General features: G+C 43.4%; 1 protein-coding gene across 26 annotated transcripts in view; it reads left to right on the top strand.

The window, feature by feature from the left end:
* The window catches only part of LOC105922250 (protein 4.1-like), a 320,088-nt gene that overhangs the window by 118,826 nt on the left and 174,452 nt on the right, over positions 1–26,810 (top strand). For 25 of the 26 annotated variants that reach the window (XR_004932394.1, XR_004932393.1, XR_004932395.1 and 22 more), the window contains 3 exons: positions 7,434–7,586; positions 7,690–7,787; positions 7,887–8,062. Coding sequence is in view for 22 of the 26 variants with exons in the window: in XM_036145906.1 (XP_036001799.1) it covers positions 7,434–7,586; positions 7,690–7,787; positions 7,887–8,062 (427 nt within the window). In the remaining 4 variants the exon portion in view is untranslated. The remainder of the gene's footprint in view (positions 1–7,433; positions 7,587–7,689; positions 7,788–7,886; positions 8,063–26,810) is intronic. The other variant, XM_036145916.1, reaches the window with a different exon arrangement.

Here is a 26,810-nt window from a genome sequence, read left to right as displayed (position 1 = left end):
CTCCTGCATCCTTCACATCTGCCTAGTAACAAACTCTGGTTCTCCATGTCATCACCATCCACTACCTGCAATAAACTCTCTTAAAACCAGCTTTGTGTGTTCGTGCTGTGTCCGGGTTCATCCACAACAAATTCATGACGGTATGAGCCAGCCAAAGGATGAACCCTAGCACACACAGAGCATGATGCAGGAGCTGGCAGGATCTGCTCCGCCTCAGCCTAAGGTCTCCATGAGTGCCGTCCGCCTCAGGATCCGCTCCGCCTCAGCCTGAGGTCTCCGTGGGTGCCTTCGCCGGAAGGATTTGCTCTGCTTCAGCCCAAGATCTCCATGGGTGCCCCCGCCTCTGAATCTGCTCTGCATCGGCCCTAGGTCTCCGTGGGTGCCATCTTTCTTCTGGTTTGTCTCGCCGGAATCGCAGTCGGCGATGCCCCGCCTCTGATTCGTCTTGCCGGGGTCGCATCCGCGACGCCCTGCCTCTGACTCTGTTCCCCAGGATTGCCCTCCGAGAAGCCCGCCTCCGACGCTACCCAGCTCTACTAGACGGCGTTTCCTGTTGCCGCTGCCCAGCATGTTGAGGAGGTGCTGCCCAGCATTTTAGTTCTTTAGGTCCTGAGTTGTTTTTTAGTTTCGATTCTGCCCTAGTTTATGTCTTAGTTTTGAGTTATTTTTCGTCCTTTAATTTTGAGTTACTTAGCATTTGTTAGTTTTAAAGTTATTCATTGGGTCTTAGATTTCTTAGTGTTCTTTAGTTTCTGTCTTGCCTCTCGTTTTCTAGTTCTGCTTTAGTCTTGTAGTTTTTGTCTTTGTTCTGTATGTAATTTTCTAATCCTGCGTTAGTTTTTCTAGTTCTGTTTTAGTCCTGTTGTTCCTGCCTTAGTCTTCTAGTTTCTGCCCTCGTTCCCTAGTTTCTGTCTTAGTTTTGAGTTGTTTTTCACCCTCTAGTTTCGAGTTACTTGGCATCCCTTAGTTTCAAAATTACTTAGTGGTTCTTAGATTTTTTGTAGTTCTTTAACTTTTGTCCTGCTGTAGTTTTCTAGTTTTTGTCTTTGTTTTCTAGTTCCTGCTTTTGATTTCTAGTTCTTGTTTTAGTTTTCTAGTTCTTGCTTTATTTTGTCTTGTTTTCTCTTAGTTCCTTAGCTTTGCCTTAGTTTTCTACGCTTTGTCTTTGTTTTCAAGCACCTGCCCTGGTTTTCTGGTTCTGCTCTAGTTTTGTAGTTTTGCTTTAATCTTCTAGTTCTAGTTTTCTTAATCTTGTAGTTCCCGTCTCAGTCTTGTTAGTTTCTGTCTTTGTTCTGTAGCTCTTGCCTTTGTTATCTATTTCCGACTTTTATTTTCTAGTTCCGACTTTTATTTTCTAGTTCCGACATTTGTTTTCTAGTTCCGACATTTGGTTTCCAGTTCTAGCTTTAGTTTTCCAGTTCTTGCTTTAGTTTTCTAGTTTTTTTATTTACTTTTCTAGTTTTTGTTTTTATTTTCTAGTTTCTACCTTGGTTCTACTTCCTGTCTTGGTTCTTTTATTTTTCAGTTTTGTCCTCTGGTCCCTGCGCTATACGGGTTCCTGCGCTGTACGGGTTCCTGCGCTTTTCCGGTGCTCATTAAGGTCCCGCCGCTTGTAAGATTCCTGAGCTCCCTGGATATGAGCTGTGTTACGCTCCTTTTTTTGTCTTTGGTCCTGTTGTGCATTATTCTGTCTGGTTTTCGTGTTCCTTGGTTTTATCTGGTTTTGGCCCTCTGTAGTTTCAGTGTGGTCCTGGTTTCCCTATTCTAGTTCTCCTGAGTCCTCCTAGTTCCTCCATTTCCCTAGTGTTTTAGTATTCTAGGTTTTGCCTTTAGTCTTCCGGTTTTGCTTTAGTTTTTCAGTTTTGCTTTAGTATTCTAGTTTTTTCCTTAGTTTTCCTGTTTTTACTTTTGTTTTCTAGTTTTGCTTTAATTCGCTAGTTTTTGCTTTAATTCTATAGTTTCCCCTCAGTGTTTTTGTTCCTTCCCTAGTTTTCTAGTTTTGCTTCATGTTTAGTTCATGCCTTAGTTTTCTAATATGCCTTTGTTTTCTAGTTCTTGGTTTGGTTCTTTATTTTAGTCTGCGCTCTATGGGTCCCAGTGCTCACTAGGTCCCAGCGCTCATTAGGTTCCAGCGCTCGTTTAGGTTCTGACCCCTGATTTTGAGCTGTTTCACGCTTCAAAGTCATCTGGTTCGAGCTCTCCTTAGTTTTGTTTTCACCTCCTCGTTCCTTTGTTCCCCTGGCGTGTTGGGACGCCTTCCATTCCCCAGTATTTAGATTTCTTGTGTCCCTGGCGTGTTAGTTTCCTTGGTTCCCCGGCGTGTTAGGACGCTCTCCGTTCTTGTTCCCTGGCGTGTTAGGACGCCCTCCGTTCTTGTTCCCTGGCATGTTAGGACGCCCTCCGTTCTTGTTCCCTGGCGTGTTAGGACGCCCTCCGTTCTGGTTCCCTGGCGTGTTAGGACACCCTCTGTTCTTGTTCCCTGGTGTTTTAGATCCCGTTCCCCTCTCGCCCCGGCGTTTCTATACGCTAGTTGTGCTCCAGTGTTTCTGTACGTTGTTGAGCCCTAGCGTTTCGTACGCCTGTTGTCCCCTGGCGTTTCGGCACGCTAGTTGTGCGGCAGCGTTTTAATACGTCTATTGAGCTCTAGCGTTTCCGTATGCCTGTTCCTTCCCCCTGGCGTTGTCGTACGCCTGTTCCTTCCCTCTGGCGTTGTCGCACGCCTGTTCCTTTCCTCTGGCATTGTCGCACGCCTGTTCCTTCCCTCTGGCGTCGCACGCCTGTTCCTTCCCTCTGGCGTTGTCGTACGGCTGTTTTCCCCCCTGGCGTTTCCGGGGTGTTAGTTGTGCACTAGCGTTTCGGTACGTCTGTAGAGCCCTAGCATTCCGGTACGTCTGTCTTTCCCTCTGGTTTTGGTACGCCTGTTTTGCCTGCTCTACCCTCTGCCGTTGATACGCAAGTTCTTTCCCCCTGGCGTTTCCGGGGTTAGTTTACGCCAGCGTTTTGGTACGCCTGTTGAGCCCTAGCATTTCTACACGCCTGTCCCTTTGGCGTTTCCTTACGCTCTCCTTGGTCCCCTAGCGTTTCCTTACGCTCTCCTGGGTTCTCTAGCATTTCCTTACGCTCTCCTTGGTTCCCTAGCATTTTCTTAGGCTCTTTGGTTACCCGGTGTCTCCTAGGCTCTTTGGTTCCCTGGTGTCTCCTAGGCTCATTAGTTCCCCTGTATTTCCTTGGCCCTATAGTTCCCCTGTGTTTTCTTGACCCTGTAGTTCCCCTGTGAAGTTCTAGGTTATTCGGTTCCTCTTGTGTGTTTTGTTTTTTGTTTTTTCTGATATTTTTTTTTCTGATTAATAGACCTGGGACTAATTAATAAAAAAGATGGTTGCTACTTCTCGAATTGTAGTTCTTGAAATTTAAATAGAGGGACTCATTTATACCAACGTAGTCCTCTTGCAGCCAAGTTTCTGTGAGACAAAATAAATCAATCTGATTATCAGAAATCAATTAATTAACTAACCAAGTCTTTGGAGGGAGAGACCTTACATTTAATAAACCACATTTAATTGTTTTATTTTTTTGGTTCAGTTGGTTGAGTCATATTGATTTTTGTGATATTTTCATGATTTGCTCCTTTTAGATCAGTTTTTAATCTGTTTAGTTTGGCCGTGGGAAAGACATTGTCCCAGTAGGGTAATGGGTGGGTACAGAAGCTGCTGAGAGGTGTGTTAAACTACGGCTTAGCAACCTGGTCTGGGCCCAGTGTTGTCAACATTTTGGAGATCTAATAAATCCGTCCAGATTCCTAGAAAGAAGATCTGCACCATCCAAAGTGGGATAGATGCCATCTCTCCAGATTAGACCAGGTTTTCCCCAAAAGTTTGCCAGTTATCACTGTAGCCCATGTCGTTTTCAGAACACCACCTAGACAACCAGTGGTTGAATGATGACATGCCGCTAAACATGTCATCACTGGTCAGATCAGGCAGGGGACCAGAGAAAATCCAACCTTGAGTCCAACATTGTTTAAGCAAACTTACACACCGAAGCAACACTAACATTAGTGACCTCCAATTGCCGTAACCGGGTGTCACTACTGCCAGGGTGAGTAACAATCTTACTGTATTTACACTTACCCTTTGCCAGCAGTTTTAGGTAGGATTTGATGTCGTCCGTTCTGACCCCTGGCAGGCATTTGACTATGGTCCCTGGTGTCTAGTGCCACGTTTCTGACTATGGAGCTGCCAATTGCCAGAGTTCGTTTCTCAGAGGGTGTGTCGTAGAGTTGGGGATATCTGTTAGAAATGCAGACGGGTTGGTCGTTATCTTGGGGCTAGAATCTAGAGCTATGCTTCCTGCGTATTATCACCCAGCCGGCTTGGTTACTCTGCTCAGGTACTGCTGTAGGACCACTACGTGATGCTAATCTCTGTGGCTCTGCATTAGTTTAAACGCTGAAAAACACTGTTGCTATCTGATGGTTTTTCAACAGCATGGATCCCAAGTTACAAAAACACTACATTTATTACATGTACCATTATCACTAAAGGAGGCAGAGGAATAACTAAACATCAGACACAGAGAACAGGAGAGAGGGGGAGATTTAGAAAGAGACTGAGAAGTTGATGGAGGGATGGGGGGAAGCCATTATAAGGCTAAAGCTAGGGTAGGCTAGCAACCTCTTACCACGCCGAGAAAAGCAAACTGTGTGAAACACGAGGAGTTTCCAAATGTGACGTGCAGCAACAGAGAACATGTTTTAAGTGTGCTTATGTGTTAGAAACAGCGAGATGTCACAGCAAAGAGCTGGTGAAGATTCTCAGTCATCCAGGCCAAAAAGAGTAAAAAACAAAGCAACTGGACTTGTTTTCCGTAGTTTGAAGACGTTTTGCTTCCCTATCCAGGAAGATTTCTCAATTCAAAAAGTCTGGAGTAATGTGGAGCATCAAGCTTTATACTACTGCCCAACAAAGACCTTGTAATGGCTTAGATAACATGCAAATTCAACACAAACTTAGTAATGGGCAGTCGTTAAAGTCATTAAGCCAGCAGCCATCTACGTTAAGAGAGAAAAAACAGCCTTAAACAGAGGAGGGGGGCTTAGGTTCCAACTCTCAAAAACTTATAATACAGCTATAGAATTAATTCCGGCTAATCATCACCTCAACTCTCACCCGTATTCGGGTGATCAAAACATTGTTCCTGCAAGCCAGGCAAATAACAACCCTAACAGCGCCTCGTTACAGAGGAGTGGACCACTTTTGGTTCAATCTGCTGGTTTAGTAACTTTAACGACTGCCCATTACTAAGGGGACTCTGGAGACAGCGATGATGAATCGATGAAGCAGAAGGGAGGCTAGAGATATCAGCCAGACCGTCCAGGATGAGAGATGCAATATCATCCCTCAGAAACTTGAGAAGAGGCATCGGTCAGACCCTTAGTAGCTGGAGTTGAGTTGTTGAGCAGAGCCTCAGAGTCAGGAGCTGAGACATTGGGCTGACCCTTAGAGGTAAAAGATGAAGAATCAGGCTGACCTTCAGTGGCCGGAGCTGAGGTACACAGCTTACAGCATCTACTGCAGCCCGCAGAGGTGGAAAAGTGTGCAGATCCCTCCGAGACTGTAGCGGAAGCATTACCAGAACCTTCCCGACTGTGGTGGAGATGTTGGTCGGACCCTCTAAGACAAAAAAAGTTATAAGCGGTTCGAGCTATGGTGATTCTGATTCTGATGTGAAGGTGGGCCAAGGTAATCTGCGGCCTGATAATTCTGCTCCATATCCTCAATTTTCTTTATGACCCTGGAGAAGGGGGGACAGGAGCATAACTGTGTAGCATTTTAATTTTAAGAGTGTAGTCCCTGAGACACTCACCTAGTTCGTCAAGGTACTTTGAGAGGGTGAGGACGATAATGACATGGATGCAACAGCAGACATGGCGTTGCCCCAACAACACCAATGTCGAAATCAGCACTTCTCTGACAGCATTAATTTTTTACTCCACTGTATGGCCAAGTCTATAACAATGGCCACATATGTGAAGTCAGCGCTGTGTAATGCGGCGTAGCCTAAAACTCAGTCTTGTCATTTACACACACAGGCTCAAAAATTTAGTGTTTAGAAATCTCCTCTTTGCCGGGAGTTTTCAGAATCATTTGTTTTTAGGGATGTAAAACGCTGTTTATGTCAGGACGAAAGGTTAACCTGCATGAAATTGTATTTGTTTTCACACATATTTTGCTAATTGTGGACTAGGCCAGAAGCAGAATATCAGCCAGTCATCATAACTGGCCAGGAGATGTTTGATCCCTGAAACCACGCTCTCTCCCCTAATATTTCTATTCAAAGGTCTTCTGGCACTGTCAATGCATCCACCATCCAGCTTCACACACAAGTGTATTGTTTAGAGAAATTAAAATAATTTTTTTTAACAATCTGTTAATCTGTGGTATATGTCCCCCTGGTGATCATCGGGGATAGAAATGTGATGGTAGAATACCCCAATGGAATGTTGTACGGACTTTGATTTAAATTGGCTTATGGGCATTTTTAAAATTTATTTTAAGTCCTTATGTATAGTTATCCATGCTTGTGCTGGTAACGCAAGCATGGATAACACTGTGCTTTTGAATGCCTACGATAAAGTCAATATTCCCTCTGGGATTATTAAAGTAAACTGAATGTCTGAGAGGAATCATGATGCAGTAGGGCTACAATTTAGCCACACACACACACACACACACACACACATTATATATATATATATATATATATACATATATACATATATATAGGTATATATATATATATAGGTAAATAAGACCATTTGCCAATGGAATAAGATTTTTTGCACTAAAATTAGGAACGATCAATCTCCATTATCTTACTTCACGTGAAAAGTGTCTAATAATCTTATTTTAGGGGTAAATATGCTCATTCCATTGGCAAATAGTCCTAGTTAACTGCTCAAAACAAGGTAAAATACACTAATTTCAAGAAAATGTTTCTTACTTTTGGTTCTTTTTTGCAGTACTCCCTGTGGATAAATTTAGGGAGTCTATTGCACATTACAAATGTAAAGAACAAAATATTCACAGCAAGATATTTTAGAATTTGCACAACACATAAGTAAATATAAAGAGATAGTTTGGCCATTAAAATTATAAGACTAATAATATTAGGTTCTAACTTGTTTTTTGAGATATTTTGTTTATTTTATGTACTTGTTAAATGTTAATGTTTAATTGTTTAAGGAATTCTATTAGTTTTTTTTTTTCAGAATGTATCAGTTGTTCCCATAGCAACTTAATGTCTTAATGTCCTTAGTTTCTGCTAAAACTGGATTATAGTCAGAATACTTCAAAGCATATACTTTACCTTTGTTTAAAGGGCACAGCAGTCTTTGAATGCTAAATCATTACATATTTTCTGTCTTTTATAAGGACCTGGATGGTGTTGACATTATGCTGGGAGTGTGCTCCAGTGGGTTGATGGTTTACAAAGACAAACTCAGAATCAACCGTTTCCCGTGGCCAAAAGTCCTTAAGGTGTCCTACAAGCACAGCAGCTTCTTTATCAAAATACGACCATCTGAGGTAGATAAGCTTTGTTCTCCATGAAAAGATTTATCATGACCAATACTGAAATCAGAAGGGTTTTCATCATTTAATTTCTAACATTCTGCTTTGTGTCAAACAGGCAGAACAGTATGAGAGTGCAATTGGTTTCAAACTTCCTAATTATAAGGCAGCCAAGAAGCTGTGGAAAGTATGTGTTGAACATCACACCTTCTTTAGGTATGGTATGGTATGGTATTATCTGTCAGATTCTTGCTTGAACAGTTTTTGTATTTTGACACTTAAAGCTGTTTAGCAAAATCCCTTCTTTGTGCACAGGTTGACCTCCACTGAAATGGTAACCACCCCAAGAAAGTTCCTGGCACTTGGCTCCAAATTCCGTTACAGTGGACGGACTCAGGCCCAGACTAGACAAGCTAGCTCACTGATTGACAGACCAGCTCCTATGTTTCAGCGCTCTTCCAGCAAGAGGAACTCACACAGTCTGGATGGTGGTACAGTATATGTATTCTATTCATATAAAGCACTGTTAATCTAGTTTGTTTTTTATGCAGGGACCTTTAATGCCTTCACATGCCTTAATCTGAAAGTGATCTTTATTGTTCAGTCACTTCAAGGACATGCACCTCATTTTGGTACAGTGTACAAATCATACACTGAAGATTGAATTGTCTTTCCTGCACTTTCCTGAGCACTTAAGTTGACATCCATTACTTCTGTCAAGTTTGTAGTGGCTGTAGCAGGACCGAAACACAGAGAAGAGCTGGGTAGCTGCATATTTAAGTGAGAGAAGATTTATTGAGTCCAAAAAAAACATCAAACCTACATAATAATAATATTTGAATCCTTGTGTATCTGAGAAGCTAAGTCATTTATGCCAACACTTTATTTTTGCTACATATCAAAAAATGCAAAACGTTTTGTCAAAATCTGACCCTCAGCTTCAAGCCTAATTGGCTAAAAACATTCTGTATATGTTTTACCTAGAGATTAGGTCACTGAGCGTAGATTGAAGATTTTTTGAAATACTGAAAATGAGAACGCTATGGGCAAATTATTATTTTTGTTTGCTTGGCACAAATTTAGTTATGCAAATCTCAGAGTTGGTAACAGTTTTGTATTTTATTTCTGTGTTTTACACTTTGTTTATGCAACATTTGTTAGTAAAAGAAGCACTTTTGTGCATATTTACCATAAAAAAACAATGTGACCGTAAGTAGGATATTGCACATGTTTGCTATGAATAAACAAGAAGACCTATGAAGAGTTATGAAGTTGATTGGAGTCAAGCAGCACCCCTCACTTCAGACCATCATCAATGAAACAATAACCAGACAGGCCCAGAAAATCATCTCAGACCCCAATCATATTCTTTATTCAGAGTATTGGTTTCTTCCTTCAGGTTGACGTTTAAGAGTCCCTGCCTGTAGACTGAACAGCTATGAGAACTCATTTGTTCTGCTTTCCATTAAAGAAATAAGCAGCATCAAATAGTAAATTGTGGAAGGAGGCAATGGTATCCAAAATTTCAACCTAAACTGACATGCTTCTTTTATGTATTATTTTTTGTTATAACAGATTCTTTTTAGAAGGGTCTTTATACATTTAAAAAAAAAATTATTGAGAAAGTAATGTGACATACTTCTTTTATGTATTTACTTTTCTTATAATGGAATTTTTATAGTAGTGTTTTTATGTGTGAATGTAGTGTGACAGCCATGGTTTGCACTACGTAGCAGCCAGTCTGTACCCAAGACAAATTTCCTTTTAGGACAAAACATTTCATCATCATCATCATCATCATCAAGATGTAAGAATTTATTACCAGAAATAATTCAACTTTAAGTCAAACATATTTTGATTAATACTTCTTTCACTAGCTTCTGCAGCCGAGTTTCTGTACCAGTCCGTTGTGGTGAAGAGAGAGCTGAGCCAAAAGGCGAAGCTCTCGATTTACTGGTCGATCTACGTTCCTACTCTCATCTATGGTCACAAGCTTTGGATCGTAACCGAAACAACGAGAACAAAATTTGTTTTCTCCGTAGTGTGTCTGGGCTCTCCCTTAGAGATAGGGTGAGGAGCTCAGTCATCTGGGGAGGACTCAGAGTAGAGCAGCTGCTCCTCCACATTGAGAGGAGCCAGTTGAGGTGGCTCGGGCATCTGGTTAGGATGCCTCCCGGACGCCTCCCTGGTGAGGTGTTCCGGGCACGTCCCACCGGGAGGAAGCCCAGGGGAAGACCCAGGACATGCTGGAGGGACTATGTCTCCCGGCTGGCCTGGGAACGCCTTGGGATTCCCCCGGAGGAGCTGGCCCAAGTGGCTGGGGAGAGGGATGTCTGGGCCTCCCTACTGAAGCTGCTACCCCCGCGACCCGACCCCAGATAAGTGGAAGAAAACGGACGGACGGACAGACGTCTTTCACTAGGCTAGTGAAACTTAACTATAACTACTAAGCAAAATTAAGATTAAATAAACTATTGATTTATGTACACACTGAAAAAAAGGACAAATAAAATTCTGTCTCAAAAGATGTTTTATGTAAACTAACTTTCCCTGTTGTCTCCACCAAACATTATCCTTTAATGTGCCCCATTCTGGTGACAACAGGTTGTCAGGTTCCCTTTGGTGTTTGGCTGAACCAAACAGGGGGCTCAGGTGCAGGGGGACCAAGGCTGCTTTTGGCTTCTCTGTCTGGGTTGCTTGGTGAGGTGGCTAACAATGTGGCAAAGTAGTGGAACTTGCTGTAGCTCCATGTGATCTGCGGAAAGCCCTGCTGAATCGCCAGTGTGGCTGTCCTTGCTCTGTGCCATTACATCCTCCACCCAGCTCCTATATGTGGGAGGCCTCTCTGACTTCCAATTACGCAAAATGAGACGTCTGGCCAATAGAGATGAAAATGCAATGGCATCTGATTGTGCACTTGATATTACCATCTCTGCAGGTGCCACACCAAATATGGCAATTTCGGGGGCAAGGCTTATCTCTCTGCCACAAATGTAAGAAAATGTGTCAAAAATTAAAGACCCGAGCTGTATCAACTTTGGGCATGCCCAGAACATATGATGGAGGGTAGCTGTGGCCTGAAAGCATCGGGAGCAAGTCGGATCAACATCCAGACAAATCCTTGCAAGCCTGCTCCTGGATAAATGAAGCCTATGTAGCACCTTAAACTGGGGCAAACAATGTTGCTCCAGTATGAAGTTGAATGCATGCTCTTAATTTTGCTTTGCCAGTAGATATCCGACAACCCAAATCCCAACTCCTCCACCCACTGTGCCTTAATGTGACTAAGAGACGGTGACTGTATCCTCTGGATATCCTCATATAATCTGCTCTCTCCTCCTCTTTGATTTATATCCTCCTCCAACCACTTGTCTACCCAGTCATTTGGTGGGAGTAATGGAAAGGAAGAAAAATGTTTCCAAACAACAACACGCACCTGTTGATACCTGAAATAATGCGAACTGAGGATAATATACTCATTTACCAGCTGCTCAAATGACATGAACACACCTTCCTTAAAAAGATCCCTCACCTGTTTTAATCCATTCCTAAACCATAATTTAAATGCTGTATCCATGATTGAGGGTGGAAAAAGTGCATTGCCCGAGATTGGCATAGAAGGCATAGCCTATCTATATTTGAAGTGGGTACTGAATTGGGACCATATTCAAAGTGAGTCGCTTACAATAGGGTTGTTTGTACGTCGCTGCTTTCTAAGTGGCAATGGTGCACAATATCGTTCCATTTCAACCCATCCAGGTCCATTCCCCTTGTAAGAAGAGGAGACCCAGTATATTAATTTATAAATATTAGCTGCCCAGTAATATTGCAAAACATTTGGTAATGCTAGGCCTCCAGCCTCTTTCTGTTTCTCAAGATGTGCCCTCCTTATTCTTGGGACGGTCTTATTCCAGATAAAGGTCTATATAGATTTATCCAGCTCTCTGAAAAAGGACTTTGGGATAAAAACAGGTATTGTTTGAAACACAAATAAGAACTTGGGCATGATTATCATCTTGACAGAGTTAGTCCTGAAAGGGTTAGGTTACCGTCTGACACACAGGGCTGCAATCATGTATTGAACTGTCCTCACAACACCTGACCATGTGCAGCTAGACAACCAGCGAACAATATGAAAAAAGTTCTCCACACAAAGCTTGCTTTTCTTGCTTTCTCCGAAGAACCTTTATTCAAAAATCTGGTTTTATTTTATAAAAAGACAAATATTTTCCAAGGCAGAAGCGTGTACAACAAATCCAACTTCAACACGAGCACTTTCTCTAGCTTACTTGGTAAACGCAGATTTTCCCCAAGACAGATACGTCAAAGATATTCTCAACGTGAGAGCACTCACTATCTCAAATACAAAACTGACAAAGGTGGTTTGTCTCACTCTGATTAAATATAAAACCCAAAACCTTTTGAACTGTTTTTAGCATGGATTTCCTCTGACTCATTTTAAACTATGAATTTATTTATTATTTTATTTATATAATTTATTCACGCCATGAATTTCCTGCTGACTTTTAACAAAAGGCAGGACATGCATCATCCATCCATATACCTGTCATAGCTGCGAGGCACATTTTATAATGGTGAAATACATTTTATAAGAACAATAGTTTCTAGCAATTGACATTTTTCAACATTGCCACATTTTATAAGCTATATATCATTAACTATATATATTTTTTCTGACACCTACCTGCATTCAAAACAAAATATTGAACTAAAAATCCAGAGCATGTAGAGAGCATTTTCTCTCTCTGGAGAGACTGCAGGTTACTTTTAACTCTCATTGAACCTCATCATCAATAACATAGCTGTGGATGGAAAAATTCCAGCTTGGCTCCTAATGGTCACAGTGATTCTCAATAAAGTGCTGGAACTTGATCCGTTTGTTTCCTTTATTCAAAATTATCTGGTGAATCAAATATCACTAGAAAAAGCTGTTCCTGCATAACAGCGAGTGAGAATGCCAATCTGCAGAATGATTTGAGCAGAAGATCCCTGCAGAAGAGAAAAGTAGTTGTTAAAAGAATTGGAGGAATTTGAAGAATGTGAAGAATTTGAAGCAATTTGAAGCAATTTGCATTGATTTCAAAGGGAGCAGCCAAGGAAATCACACAAAAAGTGAAATATTTATAGTAGTTAGACGCCGACGGAATAATAATAATAATTAAAGCCGCAAGGGGCGTCTATCGGCCCTCGCAGTAAAGTGCCGCTCCGACCTATTGGCCACCGCGGGGTTCACGCACCACCAGTCGCCAGCCACCGCAGAAGCTGTCACGCATTTTCCCCGCCTGTCCACCGGCCGATACACACGAACGTGTTGGGCAGCACTCCCACACAACTCACAAAAAATCTGGTGCAGACCGTTTGATGCAGTGAGGAGGTACAGCCGTTGAATAATGATAATGCATTTGTCTACCGTAATAATGTAAAAGTAACACTTTAGCAATTGGAATTTAATCTGAAAAACTCACAGAGAAAGAAATGGCAATTAGAAGAATTTTATTGACACAATAATTTAAGTCTTTGGCGCTCAGACCTTGGCAGGAACATTAATGCTGAATTATACTTTAATATGCATAAGTAGATGTATGAGAACAGGCATGTTCCCCCCCAAAACTGCCGAGGTCAGAGCCGTCTGTATGCTCACCAGGCAGTGTGACGGGATAGTGAGATGAATGGGAGATGATGATTAGGTGAATGAAATGAATGAAATGAAAAAGGAGAAGTGAGCAGAGATGCTTCCTTGCAGAAGATGTCTTGCGTATGCTTTCTTGCGGAAGATGTCTTGCTTATGCTTTCTTGCAGAAGTTGTCTTGCATATGCTTTCTTGCGGAAGTTGTCTTGCGTATTGTTTCTTGCGGAAGTTGTCTTGCGTATGCTTTCTTGCGGAAGTTGTCTTGCGTATGCTTTCTTGCGGAAGTTGTCTTGTGTATGCTTTCTTGCAGATGATGCACATAGAGAAATGAGTGATCATGACAAGATGCAAGACAGGTGACAGGACACATGACAGGATGCATAACAGAATGCATGACGCATGCATGAGAGAACACATGACAAGACGCAGGACCAGATGCGAAAAGACGCACGAGAGACTGCATTACAGGATACATAAAGAATGCATGACAGATGCATGAAAGGATACATAACAGAATGAGTGACAGGATGCGTGACAGGATAAAGGACAGGATAAACTGACAATATGAGTTGCGATATGAATGAAAGTATACATGTGATGAATGATGATATGAAAGAAGCATGAAAGATCAACTATATGAGAGGAGAGTTACAGGAGTGTGATGATTATGAATGATAAACTAATTTTGAAAGAGTGAAACATGAAGGGTCTGGCGAGACATGTGAATAGTTTCAAATCCACCACCAGTATTTGCAGTTAGATTACCTTAAAGCTGAGAGGGCATTGAGCTGCTAAAATGAATGGATGCTCAGAACGATGTGTGAGGCATGATGATGATGACCATGCACATTGTTTGAGTGATCAGGAATCTGCGAAACAATTATAAAGAACCCCCCCCCCCCAAAACCTACGGATGGCAGCATCCGTAAATTTTTAAACACATCTACGACAGAAAGGCATTATATAAATATATTTCGATCCAGGCGAGAAGCAGACCAGACGGTCAGAACGCCAGCTCTCAACCAGAGTATCCTGTTCAAGAAGGAAAGAACAAATTTAGTGAACTCGAGCTGCCTGGAAATAAAGCGTGACTCTGGCAATGATGCATTTGTGAGATTGAGGTGACCGAGTGAGGAGGGCAGCTGACGGTTGGAAATAACTGATATGGAATGAGACTGATATCTTGTGAATTCAAGAGCTGAACTGCAGGCAGGAAGCCATGCTGGAACCAAGTTGAGATCAATACCTAGAATTCAATTTGCAGGCTGACAGGTTTAATTTGAGAAAGGACAAACTGAGAATAGTGAAAGGAAGATATATGAGAGGAAGTGATCACAAGATGAATGAATGAAGAGGATGAAGATGGGCAACATATCTTAAGACATAATTTATCAAATAATGTTTGCTTAACTCATGAATGCATAAACTGCCGAACGCATACTAAATGCTGTCATGAACGGATTAAGCTATTTAGCTCATTCCATGATGTTTGAAATGAAATTAAAACTTTATTTAGATTCTGCACTACATTCTGATAAAACTGATGATCTTCATTACTTATTAGCTTAATTAGCCTCACCAGTCTGCAGACAGGATCCGTAATTGAAAGCTAATGTTATGCAATAATGCCATGATAAATAATTGATCTCGGATTGAATTCTGAACTGTGGTATGGGGAAGGTAACAGAAATTCTGTCCTGCTGCAACATGAGACCCTCAAGGCTTGGACAGCCTTTCTTCCCACCAGGGGTCCTGCTGAGAACCCTCCTTACAAATAAAAACCTTCCTCCCACAGACAAAGAGCTCTCTTTTCTTCAGCTCACTCCTGCAGACTTCTTTAACAGCTCTCTCAGAGCAGACAAAGAAGGCCAAACCATGAGGCCTGGTCGGCCCTGACCAACACACAAGCCAGCAGCTGAGGGAAGGTGCCTGCCAGCCACGCTTGATCCACGGTCTGCTAGGCTCGACTGCCTGCTTCAGCATCTGGAGAGGCTCTCATCGCCTGGGGAACATGTCCGGGCAAATACAGAGCTAAGTTGCTGTCCTAACCTCACAACCGGTAGCAGGAGCAAAGATCCTGCATGTGAAACAGCTCTGTGTATTTCTTCTCAGCCTGTACCGAGGAGCAAACCCACATAGCGCGGAAAGCTGTGGAATTCTGAGGAAAAACCCTGCTCAAATGGGACCGCAACCGGTTCAGAGAACGTGCTCACACCAGGCCTCTGACCCGACCACATGGCAGCAGAGCCAGTATTTCAAAAAATAATGTTCTGTTTAACTTGGGCCCCGCATTGTGAATGGATTGAAATACATGGCAAATGTCTCAACTCCATTTCATGTTCTTGGAATCAGACCCTCAGTGAACAGGGATTCACCGAGTTATCCTGATCATGATCAACCACCCTTGTTTGTCCTTTGTTTGTTTTGCTTGCAAATAGTTCCTTAGCTTAGCCTCTTTCTATCTTCATTTTGCCCAGTAGCCCGGTCAGGTCTCACCAGCCTAGCAGAGAGGATTCACCAATCGAACATTGTGCTAATTCAGGCAAACAGCATCACATAGTGATGCTCTCCGGATGTTATTAAATTCCTGAACCCGAAAATAAGCTGTTACTCCTTTACCCTGTGTGTGCAGGTTCTACTGTCAAAAGACTGCCAGTGCGCGAACTCATCCCCCTCAACCATTATCTTGATATCAGCCCAAGAGCCGATCATCACCAGACAATACCCAACTGACAGAGAGTTATTTATGAAACATTAAATAAACTTTAAACAGTGTATAATTGCACAACACTATCAACCAGACAACAGCACCCGCATCACTGCGGGTGCTGATGTTCATCTTAAAATAAATTCTTGAACCTGAAAAAGAAAATTGTCAATCCCTAAAATACATGACCAATTGCTGTTAAAAGATCGCCAATACTCAAATCATCCCCCACAGCCATCCCGACGTCAGCTCCCAGCTGACATTCATCAGACAATACCTACAAACAAGAATATTTAAATAACTTTAACATGTATAATTTCAGAACACCTGAAGTAATTGATTAGCAAAACATTAAACTGACCGATGAAATGAGTGACAAAGTGGCCTGGTCAGCATGAATAAGAGGTCTGAACCAGTACAGACCGTTCCAAACGAACGGCGAATTGCACCAGAGTTGCAGGGGTTTTAATAAATCGCTGGATTTAAAATGCACTTCTGAAATAAAATGGGTTAAGTAACAACTCAACCCTACTGTTCGGTTAAACTGAACGTGAATGACATTGAAGGTACTTAATGCGGAAGGATTGCCAATAGTAAGTCTTTGGATGACAAAATCAGAGATTTAAAATGCTGAGACATTTGCTAATACAGCCGGCAGGTTGATGATAAAGGGGAGATGTGAAGAACGTTACCATATCAAAGATAGTAAGAGAACACAGAAAAGGGAAAAACAAAGAAAAGAGGGGAATGATAACAAGGTTAACATTTCAGCCTACAAACTTAATTAACACCTAAAATCGAAGCATACTTTGGACAAGAAATGACTGTAGAAAATATGAACAATGAGTTAAATTAGAATGACATATGAAATAAGAGAAGATATATGGAGTCCATCACGAACCATACTGCAACCAGTAGGTGGCAGTAATGCTACTACCTGTTGCCAACCGCCAAAACCAGAAGAAGAAAAGGAAAACAAACATTAGAATGGATGGGATACTTCTGCTTAAACAGACGGACAGTTCAGAAGCATGATGAGCGAAATGCATGTAATATGAATGAAAACATGAGTGGATACATGTTACCTTGAGCTGCTAGGAGCAGGCATGAGAGGAAATCCAGCTGAAAGTTGCGCAGGGACGATACGGGAGGATGGGCCTCTTAGCACTACGAAGCGGAGCCGGAGCTGAGTCAGAGTTGGGACGGCATCTGCGTCGCTTGGCGAGAACCGGGATTTTGCTAAGTCAGGAATCGGAGCTGATGGAAAACAGAGATTGGGTGACGGAATGAGACGCCACAGCGGAAGAAGGCCAGCTAATAGAGTAAATCCAGGTCAGTGCTGGTTAAGATATGCTGGAGCGAATACAGAGATCGGAGAGGATGGATGCACGGCTAGATGGCGTTCCTATGAGCAGCAGGATTTGAGGATAAGTTGTTATCATCTTGAATCGGACATCGAAATCCGACATGATGCGATGCTGTTTGCGCTTGCTGGTTAGCAGGCTGAGACGTGGATTTGAAGTTGCTTTTAAGATGAGCGCGGGATGTTGATTGGGCTTTATGAAGGTGCGGTTCGTAGCTGATTGGCTCACTTTAGAGGCGGATCGGCCTCTGATTGAATGGAGGCAGGCGACGAGTTTCTTCAATTGAACTTGCGCTTTAGCTTCATTATTGCTAAAGTGTTACTTTAGCAATATTCCACATGTTTATGTTGTGTACCAACTTTAGTAATTCCTACCAGAGCACTTTACTCTCAGACTACAGGTCTTCTGGTGTATCCTAAAGTCTCTAAAACTAGAATGGGAGTTAGATCCTTTAGCTATCCGGCTCCTCTCCTGTGGAACCAACTCCCAGTTTTGGTCCGTGAGGCAGACACCCTGTCTACTTTTAAGACTAATCTTAAAACTTCCCTTTATCCATCCATCTATCCATCGTCTTCCGCTTATCCTGGGTCGGGTCGCGGGGGTAGCCGCTTTAGTAGGGAGGCCCAGACGTCCCTCTCCCCAGTCACTTGGGCCAGCTTCTCTGGGGGAATCCCAAGGCGTTCCCAGGACAGCTAAGAAACATAGTCTCTCCATCGTGTCCCGGGTCTTCCCCTGGGCCTCCTCCCAGTGGGACATGCCCAGAACACCTCACCAGGGAGGCGACCAGGAGGCATCCTGACCAGATGCCCGAGCCACCTCAACTGGCTCTTTCGACGTGGAGGAGCAGCGGCTCTACTCTGAGTCCTCCCCGGATGACTGAGCTCCTCACCCTATCTCTAAGGGAACGCTCAGACACACTACAGAGAAAACTCATTTCGGCCGCTTGTATACGGGATCTCGTTCTTTTGGTCACGACCCAAAGCTCATGACCATAGATGAGGGTAGGAACGTAGATCGACCGGTAAATCGAGAGCTTCGCCTTTTGGCTCAGCTCTCTTGTCACCACAACGGACTGGTACAGCGCCCGCTTCTTAGCAGACGCCGCACCAATCCGCCTGTCGATCTCCCGTTCCATCTTCCCCTCATTCCTGAAGAAGACCCCAAGATACTTGAACTCCTCCACTAGAAGCTGGCACTTGGGACTTTCCTTTTTGACAAAGCTTATAGTTAGAGTGGCTCATGTAACCCTGAGCTACCTCTATAGTTCTGCTGCTATAGGCTTAGGCTACTGGAGGACATCAGGGTCTATTGTTCTTCAATTTTGCATTGCTTGTTGTCATTTAAGCTTTTACCTTTTTTGTTCTCTTTTTCTTCATAGTAGGTACACCTGGTCTTGCGTTCTGTTAGCTGTGGCATCATCCAGGGAAGACAGATCACCCGCTACTACCATCTAATGTAGAATTTCTGTGCTTTTTTGTCTGTCTTGTTGTGTCTCTGCTTTGTCTTCTGTAACCCCCAGTCTGTCGAGGCAAATGAGGTTCATACTGAGCTCGGTTCTACTAGAGGTTTTTCCTTCCCGTTAATGGGGAGATTTTTTCCCCCGCTGTTGTTTCATGCTTGCTCAGTATAAGGGATTGCTGCAAAGCCATGGACAATGCAGATGACTCTTCCTGTGGCTCTACACTTTTTCAGGAGAGAATGCTGCTTGTCAAGACTTTGATGCAATCAACTGGTTCCCTTATATATATATTTTTTGACCAATCTGTATAATCTGACTTAATCTGTATAATCTGATTGATTTTGACATTGTAAAGTGCCTTGAGATGACATGTTTCATGATTTGGCGCTATATAAATAAAAATTTAAGTGCATTGAACAAGAAGAAGTTTGTCAGTTTTCAAGCATGATATGTATATCTGTTCAACTTAACCCTTTATCGCCATTTGTATCATATTTGCTACATAGGTTTCTAGGCACTCTTTTCTTTGAACGTGAGCAATATTTACCTCAACAACCTGTTGGATATAATTTTATACATGCATTCTGCACCCTACTGGATTATCATTGCACTGCAGGCAGTGGAACGGCTTTTTTTCCCCCTTTTCAAAATGTCTGTTCACGTGAGCAGGGTCACATGCGATTTGCAGGAAAGTTTTTTCCAGTTTTAAGGGGGTTAAGGTAACAATAACCAAAACATTCTTATTCAGTTTTTTAGATTAATGCTTTATGTTTTGAGACATTTCCCAATTACCCAGAAAAATATTATTTATATCACAGTTAAACCGTGTTAAAATGTGTGTATCATATTTGATACAGCAGGTATATAAGTTACTTTATCACTGAACAGTCATGCAACATTTTTGTGACGTAATGTATGTCCTTTATGCCTCAATTCAGCCACATACAATTTTTTAATCAATAGTTATTATTAAATGCCATTTCATAATACATTTTGGATTCTTTCACCATAACAATAATTCTAAAACCATACTCTTTGGGTTTTGAGCAGCAGTTTATGTAATTTTAGATGTCAAAAGAATTGAGGAAGAAGAGAGAAAAAGAGACTACTGGGAAAATGTCATCAACATGATATTGGATGGCAATTAAAGTGACATAAAGCAGCTAGCAGAAAATGATGAGGACTGGACTTCCAGTCCTCATGCAAAATAAATGGCTGTAAAAAGTTGTAGGTTAAAAAGAACTAAAGGAAAAACTGCCTAAAGTGTTCTTTAATTTCTAGATGTTTAGGCAAGATTTGTTTTTTTTTATATATAAGTCATATTGTTGTGAGCCAAAAGTTCTAACAAAAACCTACCGTATCAAATTTGATACAAAAATAATATCATAAAAATAAGGATATGGCAAAAAAATAAATTGGATTTTGTTTTCAAGCTTAATAAACATCAACATTCTAAAAAATTTGAATTGTTTGACTATTTTTAGATGGGTCAGGCTTTAAAGGGTTAAATATATTTGGAAACCAAAGACCTAAGACTACTGAACAAGATACCTTGGTTTGTGGTTTATTTGTGGTCTCTTGCTGCCACCTGGGGTCCGTTCTTCGTACGTTGCTTAAAACATCCAGGATCAAATGAGACATCCAAGATGATTTCATCTGGCTAATCATGATCCAGCTAATCGGGTTCTTCGTACACACCTGTTGTTTATGATTAGTATGGCTGGATTGAGTTATCTGAGACAACTGCGCGTTCATGCGTTTGTTTAAAAGGGGAATGTATCGATAGTAGAAACAATGATCAGCAGCGCTGCTATTGGTTGTTCAGCATGGCCAAAGAACGGCGACGCCCACAGTTATTCTCACAAGCAGAACAAGAACTTGGAAGGTTATGCCGAATTTGAGTTATTAATTAAAACACCTCAAAATCTGTTAAAGCCAGGAGAGAGGGCTGGCAAAAAGCAGCAGACAAATTAATGCGTAAATACTGTCCATGGTAGATGTTTCTATCACTTTCTACAGTATGTATTTTTGCATTATAATAATTTCATATTTACTTTGTTCTTTTATGTCAGAACCTCCACGGGACCCACTAGGACATAGGGACAAGTAAAAGTGAAATACAAGAATACTCTACAAAATGGTAGCCTTTAATTATTATACTTTATTTTAAAAAGCCACTTGTTATGTCAAGAGATCCAAATTTCAGTGTCATTCCTTAGAGACGGGAAGTAAAGGACACGTGCAAACTGGGAATTTTAACAAAAAAATCTTTATCCATAAAAAATTAAAATCTTCCTTTTCCAAATGATCCACAGTTTACATGGTAAAACTGTATTGCTCCGTGTTTAGATAATCCATCCATAGTTTTTTCTAATACAATATACGGCTCGACAGGAAGCAAACCTTTCAAAGTAAACTAAACTTCACAATAAAATGGCCCGAACAAATCTTCTTACTGAATATGATAAAAATAAAAAGCAAACTATCATACAAATAACTTAAATATTTTAGATTTATGGCTCCAACATCACCTTTTCCTCTTTAAAAGCCACTGTTAAATGATGTGTTTGTCTGTTTATAACAGCCACCAAGAGAAATCTCTCTACAATTACACTGTCCCGCTGCGCTAAAGGATCCTGTCTATTGCGCAATACGCAATTAATTCGAAAAACTCTGCAAATTATTCTTGCACCTTCCGCAACAGGTTGCAGTCGTAAAAATGGACATGGCTACGACAGACTTCCCTATCTCCTCCACTTATACAGCCGTGATCTAATCTTGTTTACATGAAATAAGCCTACTCTCGAGCAGGCTTAAGCTGGCGCACATGTTGCTATGACAACATGTGCAGGAAGTCTTTCGAAGAACCAAACGATCCAAGATCATGCCAAATCGTCAACAATGAAATCCTGCTAACTGAGTTAGCGACGTACGAAGAACGGACCCCTGGTGAACAAGTTTGAGCAAATACCAATGCTGAAAGTATGGCAAAAATAATATCAATCCAATATTATCAAAGTGTGGACTGGTTGGCAACGAGCGGTGGGAATAAGAGTGTTGTACCGAAGAAATTATATAAGCCAGGCAGCTTTGATGTCCTCCAGTCTTCTTTTTTTCTTTTTTTTCCACAAATAATTCAAAGTGCAAGTGCAAAGAAGTAAAGTGCATGGAGGCATATTAGTAATATACCCCACTTACACTACCCTTTTTTAACCATGGCGAGACCAGTCTGAGCTTGGTAACTGAGATAACTTTTTAGTGTAAATGGATCGCAAATTGAATTGGACCGTACCAGACACAACCGGACCACGCTCAGTGTTGTATAAAGTACTGAAATCTTGGAGTCAAGTAAAAGTATAAGTACCTCTCCAAAATATGACTTTGGTAGAAGTCCAAGTCAATGACTGAAATGTTACTTAAGTAAAAGTCGTAAAGTATCTGAAATGTCTTGTACTTAAGTATAAAAATTACTGTAAAAAGAGATGTACTCAAGTGATGTAATAAAAAGTATAAGTAAAAAGTAAAACATAGCAAATGCAGTTTGAATGACATTTTTTAGATTTTGGTAAACTTTGAAAGTCAAATTCACTTAAAATAATATAAACAGCCAAGTGCAGGAGAAATTTAGACCAAGTTTGGACAGAAAATACAACCTTTTTGTAAGCTTTCAGTTTTCCTTCTTCAAGTAAGGTCAGTGCAATGCACTTTAAAATTATACACAACCAAGTGCAGGAAAAGGGGGTGTATACTAAGAACATGGTTAAGTGATAAAGTGATAGTTAACCTACAGGAAGTGGTAAACCTGCTATTAGATACACCTGCGGTTGCATATATCATTTAGTTAAGAAAATTAGGACTCTCTGCTATTAGATGCTCTACCTATACCACAAGGTTAATTTAACCTGATTTACCACTGAACCAGCTTCTTATCCCATTGGTGGTGATGAACAAGACCAGACAAGTCCCGACTTTGTCGCAGTGAATCAGAAGGTGGGGTCAAAACACTTGCGTGCGTGAGTCTCTCTCTCTCTTTTTGTAACGAGTAACTAAACCAAACATTGAAAATGTATTAGAGTAAAAGTATGCAATTAAGTTCAGAAATATAGTGAAGTAAAAGTAAAAGTTATCAAAAAATGTTATACTCAAGAAAAGTATAAAGTACTCCAAAATATACTTAAGTACAGTAGTGAAGTATTTTTACTTCATTACTATACAACACTGACCACGCTGAAGCTGGACCAGTTCCATGGGTGGGCTCGGCCCGGTTTTTCCCTGGCTCGGTTCTCAGATAACAAAGAGCGCATGAGCAGACCACATCATCTCCTTACAGTCAGCTGACTAGTTTTGCAGTTTCAGACATTTATAAAAATACTAGCTTCCTTGCCGTGCTACACGGCTTCCAGAGATAATTCTGCTTAGCAGTATGATGAACCTCAACGTCTGTCGTTATTTCCTGTGTCTGTAAGCCCTGATAAGACGTTCGTTTGTCTTATCCACGTCCCAAAAGCTGACTCGATCAAGTAAACTCATCAAAGGTTGCCTTCTTTACTTAACTCTACACAAAAAAAGCAATTATAACCAAGCATAACTTCCTGAATGTTACGGGCGCCGCCATTTGATGTGCCCCCCTGCATTTTCTGGACAAAAAATAATATTACTACAAGTGGAATATGATAGGAAATTAAAGACAAACAACAAAGGGGTCTATGATCTGCTATGTTGTTGTACTAGACAAAGCTTTAATTATTTCTCTCTACTATGTTCTTCATTTCCATAAAAAAATGACTCCTAGCTCACTGCTTTCCAGGAAAGCAGTGACAGGAGATACATGTTTCGGTTCCGCTGACCCTTCTTATGAACTTGCATTTTATGAGAATGATATCAATAATATAAGTATTGTAACGTTCTGTTGTGGTTTTGATTTAGCATTATTTCTGTTTCTTGTGTTAGAGTTATGCCTAGCCTGTTTTTGTTATCTGGCCTTTGTTATTAGTTTATTTCAGCCCTTGCCTGTTTAGCCTTATTTCTTACCTTAAGTTTTTGTCTATCAGTCTGTTGCTCCCTTTATTATTTCCACCTGTTTTGGTTAATTAGTCCCGCCCTGCTCTTCTGTTCCGTTCGTCTATTTAAGCCCACCTTCGTTTCTGCTCAGTTGCTGGATTATCTCGTCTCGTCCCTGTCCGTTACCTCATGGTAAGAGCTTTGCAGCCTCTGTTTATGTTATATGTTGTTTACCCCGAATTATCTGTCCTGTTTTTGAGTCTGTCCCAGCCTTTTTTTACCCCGGAGGGTCCGTCATCTTTTTCAATAAAAACCCTTTTTTTAGCATATGCTCCGTGTTTGGCTTAACTTTGGATTCACCACATCAAAATCATTACAGTATAATCCAGCCACCATGAATCCAAAGCCAACACATCCTCTCCGTACCGGAGGAGCTATGCTTGTCCCGGCCTGCGCTCCATTCACCTCTAGCAACCACTCACCGGATTTCTTCTGTCAGTCCCCTTCACCGCCGTTCAAGCCAGATCCGGACTTTTTTCTGGAGGTTGACGCGGAGGTGATCCAGGAGCTCCGTCCGGACCTTTTTTTGGAGTCAGTCCCATTTCCTTCTCCTGGCGATGAGGCGCATGAATCGCCGTTGGCGTCGGCGGTCCCCTTCCGTCAGGAGGAATCAGTATCTCCGCCAAGCCCATCATCCCGCCGCCGGAGGAAGAGACGACGGCTTGTTGACCACTCCGCCAGCCGTTCTAAGCAGCCGTCAGTTGAGCCTGGTCAGCCTCAAACGGTCGGTGCTGCTCAGCCCTTGCCGGTTGCCCCGTCATCTCCTTCCGCTGCTTCCTGTTCAGCAGACCGGGGTCCTCCACTTCCCTGTCCGACCCCGCCCACAGCTCCTCCTAGTGGTGATGCAGAAGCTGTTCACAAGGAGTTGGAGGACAAAATAAGGACGTTTGCACCCATAATTAAACGCCTCAGGGAGGCTCTTCTCAGTCATTATTCAGAGGAGCTGGAGGGAAAATTAAAGGAGGTTGAGGGACATTATAGATCAGCCCTTCAGGCCTTCTACAGCCGACCTAAACCTGTCCCCGAGGGTCTGGAAGACGCCTCGGCCCCTGAGTCTGTCCCCGAGGATCTGGAAGACGCCTCGGCCCCTGAGTCTGTCCCCGAGGGTCTGGAAGACGCCTCGGCCCCTGAGTCTGTCCCCGAGGATCTGGAAGGCGCCTCGGCTCTCGTGAAGCCCAACGAGGGGGTCCAGGAGGATCTGCCTCTGCCCAAGTCCAGAGAGGTGGTCCAGGAGGACCTGCCTCTTCTGACCTGCGACGTGGGAACCCAGAGGGGCCCGCCACGGACGTGCGACGTAGGAACCCAGAGGGGTCCGTCACTGACGTGCGACGTAGGTACCCAGGGGGGTCCGTCGCAGACGTCCGACGTGGGAACCCAGAGGGGTCCGTCGCAGACGTCCGACGTGGGAACCCAGGGGGGTCCGTCGCAGACGTCCGACGTGGGAACCCAGGGGGGTCCGTCGCAGACGTCCGACGTGGGAACCCAGGGGGGTCCGTCGCAGACGTCCGACGTGGGAACCCAGGGGGGTCCGTTGCAGACGTCCGACGTGGGGACCCAGGGGGATCCTTCGTTCTTCGGGCACCCAGGGCCGCCGAAGAGGAAGCAGCAACTGTGGCCTCCTGAAGACTTAGAGCCTCATAGTATTGTGTTTAAGCCAAGACTCCTTATTACCCTCATGGACAGCCAACTCTGGGAGAGACTTTATTGGATGTCCCTTTCTGAGACCCTTCAGGAGCTGATCCTGAGACTCCTGGTGGCTAAGGGTCTGACTTTGGTGCCTGAAGCCTGTAGCCCGGGGCCTCCTGAAGCCTGCAGCCCGGGGCCTCCTGAAGCCTGCAGCCCGGGGCCTCCTGAAGCCTGCAGCCCGGGGCCTCCTGAAGCCTGCAGCCCGGGGCCTCCTGAAACCTGTAGCCCGGGGTCTCCTGAAACCTGTAGCCCGGGGTCTCCTGAAGCCTGCAGCCCGGGGTCTCCTGAAGCCTGCAGCCCGGGGTCTCCTGAAGCCTGCAGCCCGGGGTCTCCTGAAGCCTGCAGCCCGGGGTCTCCTGAAGCCTGCAGCCCGGGGTCTCCTGAAGCCTGCAGCCCGGGGTCTTCTGTAGTCTGTAGCCCTGTGGCCTCTGTAGCCTTTAGCCCTGTGGCCTCTGTAGCCTGTAGCCAGGCTCTCACCTTAGCAGCCTGTAGCCAGGCTCTCACCTTAGCAGCCTGTAGCCAGGCTCTCACCTTAGCAGCCTGTAGCCAGGCTCCCACCTTAACAGCCTGTAGCCAGGCTCCCACGTTAGCAGCCTGTAGCCAGGCTCCCACGTTAGCAGCCTGTAGCCAGGCTCCCACGTTAGCAGCCTGTAGCCAGGCTCCCACGTTAGCAGCCTGTAGCCAGGCTCCCACGTTAGCAGCCTGTAGCCAGGCTCCCACGTTAGCTGCCTGTTGCCAGGCTTCCCCTTCAGTCGCCTGTAGCCAGGCTTCCCCTTCAGTCGCCTGTAGCCAGGCTTCCCCTTCAGTCGCCTGTAGCCAGGCTTCCCCTTCAGTCGCCTGTAGCCAGGCTTCCCCTTCAGTCGCCTGTAGCCAGGCTTCCCCTTCAGTCGCCTGTAGCCAGGCTTCCCCTTTAGTCGCCTGTAGCCAGGCTTCCCCTTCAGTCGCCTGTAGCCAGGCTCTTTCCTCCATCGCCTGTAGTCAGGCTCCTTTGTTAGTCACCTGTAACCAGGCTCCTTTTTCAGTCGCCTATAGCCAGGCATCCCCCTCAGTCGCCTGTAGCCAGGCTTCCCCTTCGGTCGCCTGTAGTCAGGCTCCTTCGTCTGTCGCCTGTAGTCAGGCCCCTTCGTCTGTCGCCTGTAGTCAGGCCCCTTCGTCTGTCGCCTGTAGTCAGGCTCCTTCGTCTGTCGCCTGTAGTCAGGCTCCTTCGTCTGTCGCCTGTAGTCAGGCTCCTTCGTCTGTCGCCTGTAGTCAGGCTCCTTCGTCTGTCGCCTGTAGTCAGGCTCCTTCGTCTGTCGCCTGTAGTCAGGCTCCT

The sequence above is a fragment of the Fundulus heteroclitus genome, chromosome 13 (genome assembly GCF_011125445.2).
Source record: "Fundulus heteroclitus isolate FHET01 chromosome 13, MU-UCD_Fhet_4.1, whole genome shotgun sequence".
NCBI lineage: Eukaryota > Metazoa > Chordata > Actinopteri > Cyprinodontiformes > Fundulidae > Fundulus > Fundulus heteroclitus.
The sequence above is the reverse complement of the archived record's forward strand: the minus strand, read 5'-3'. Positions and strand labels throughout refer to the sequence as shown.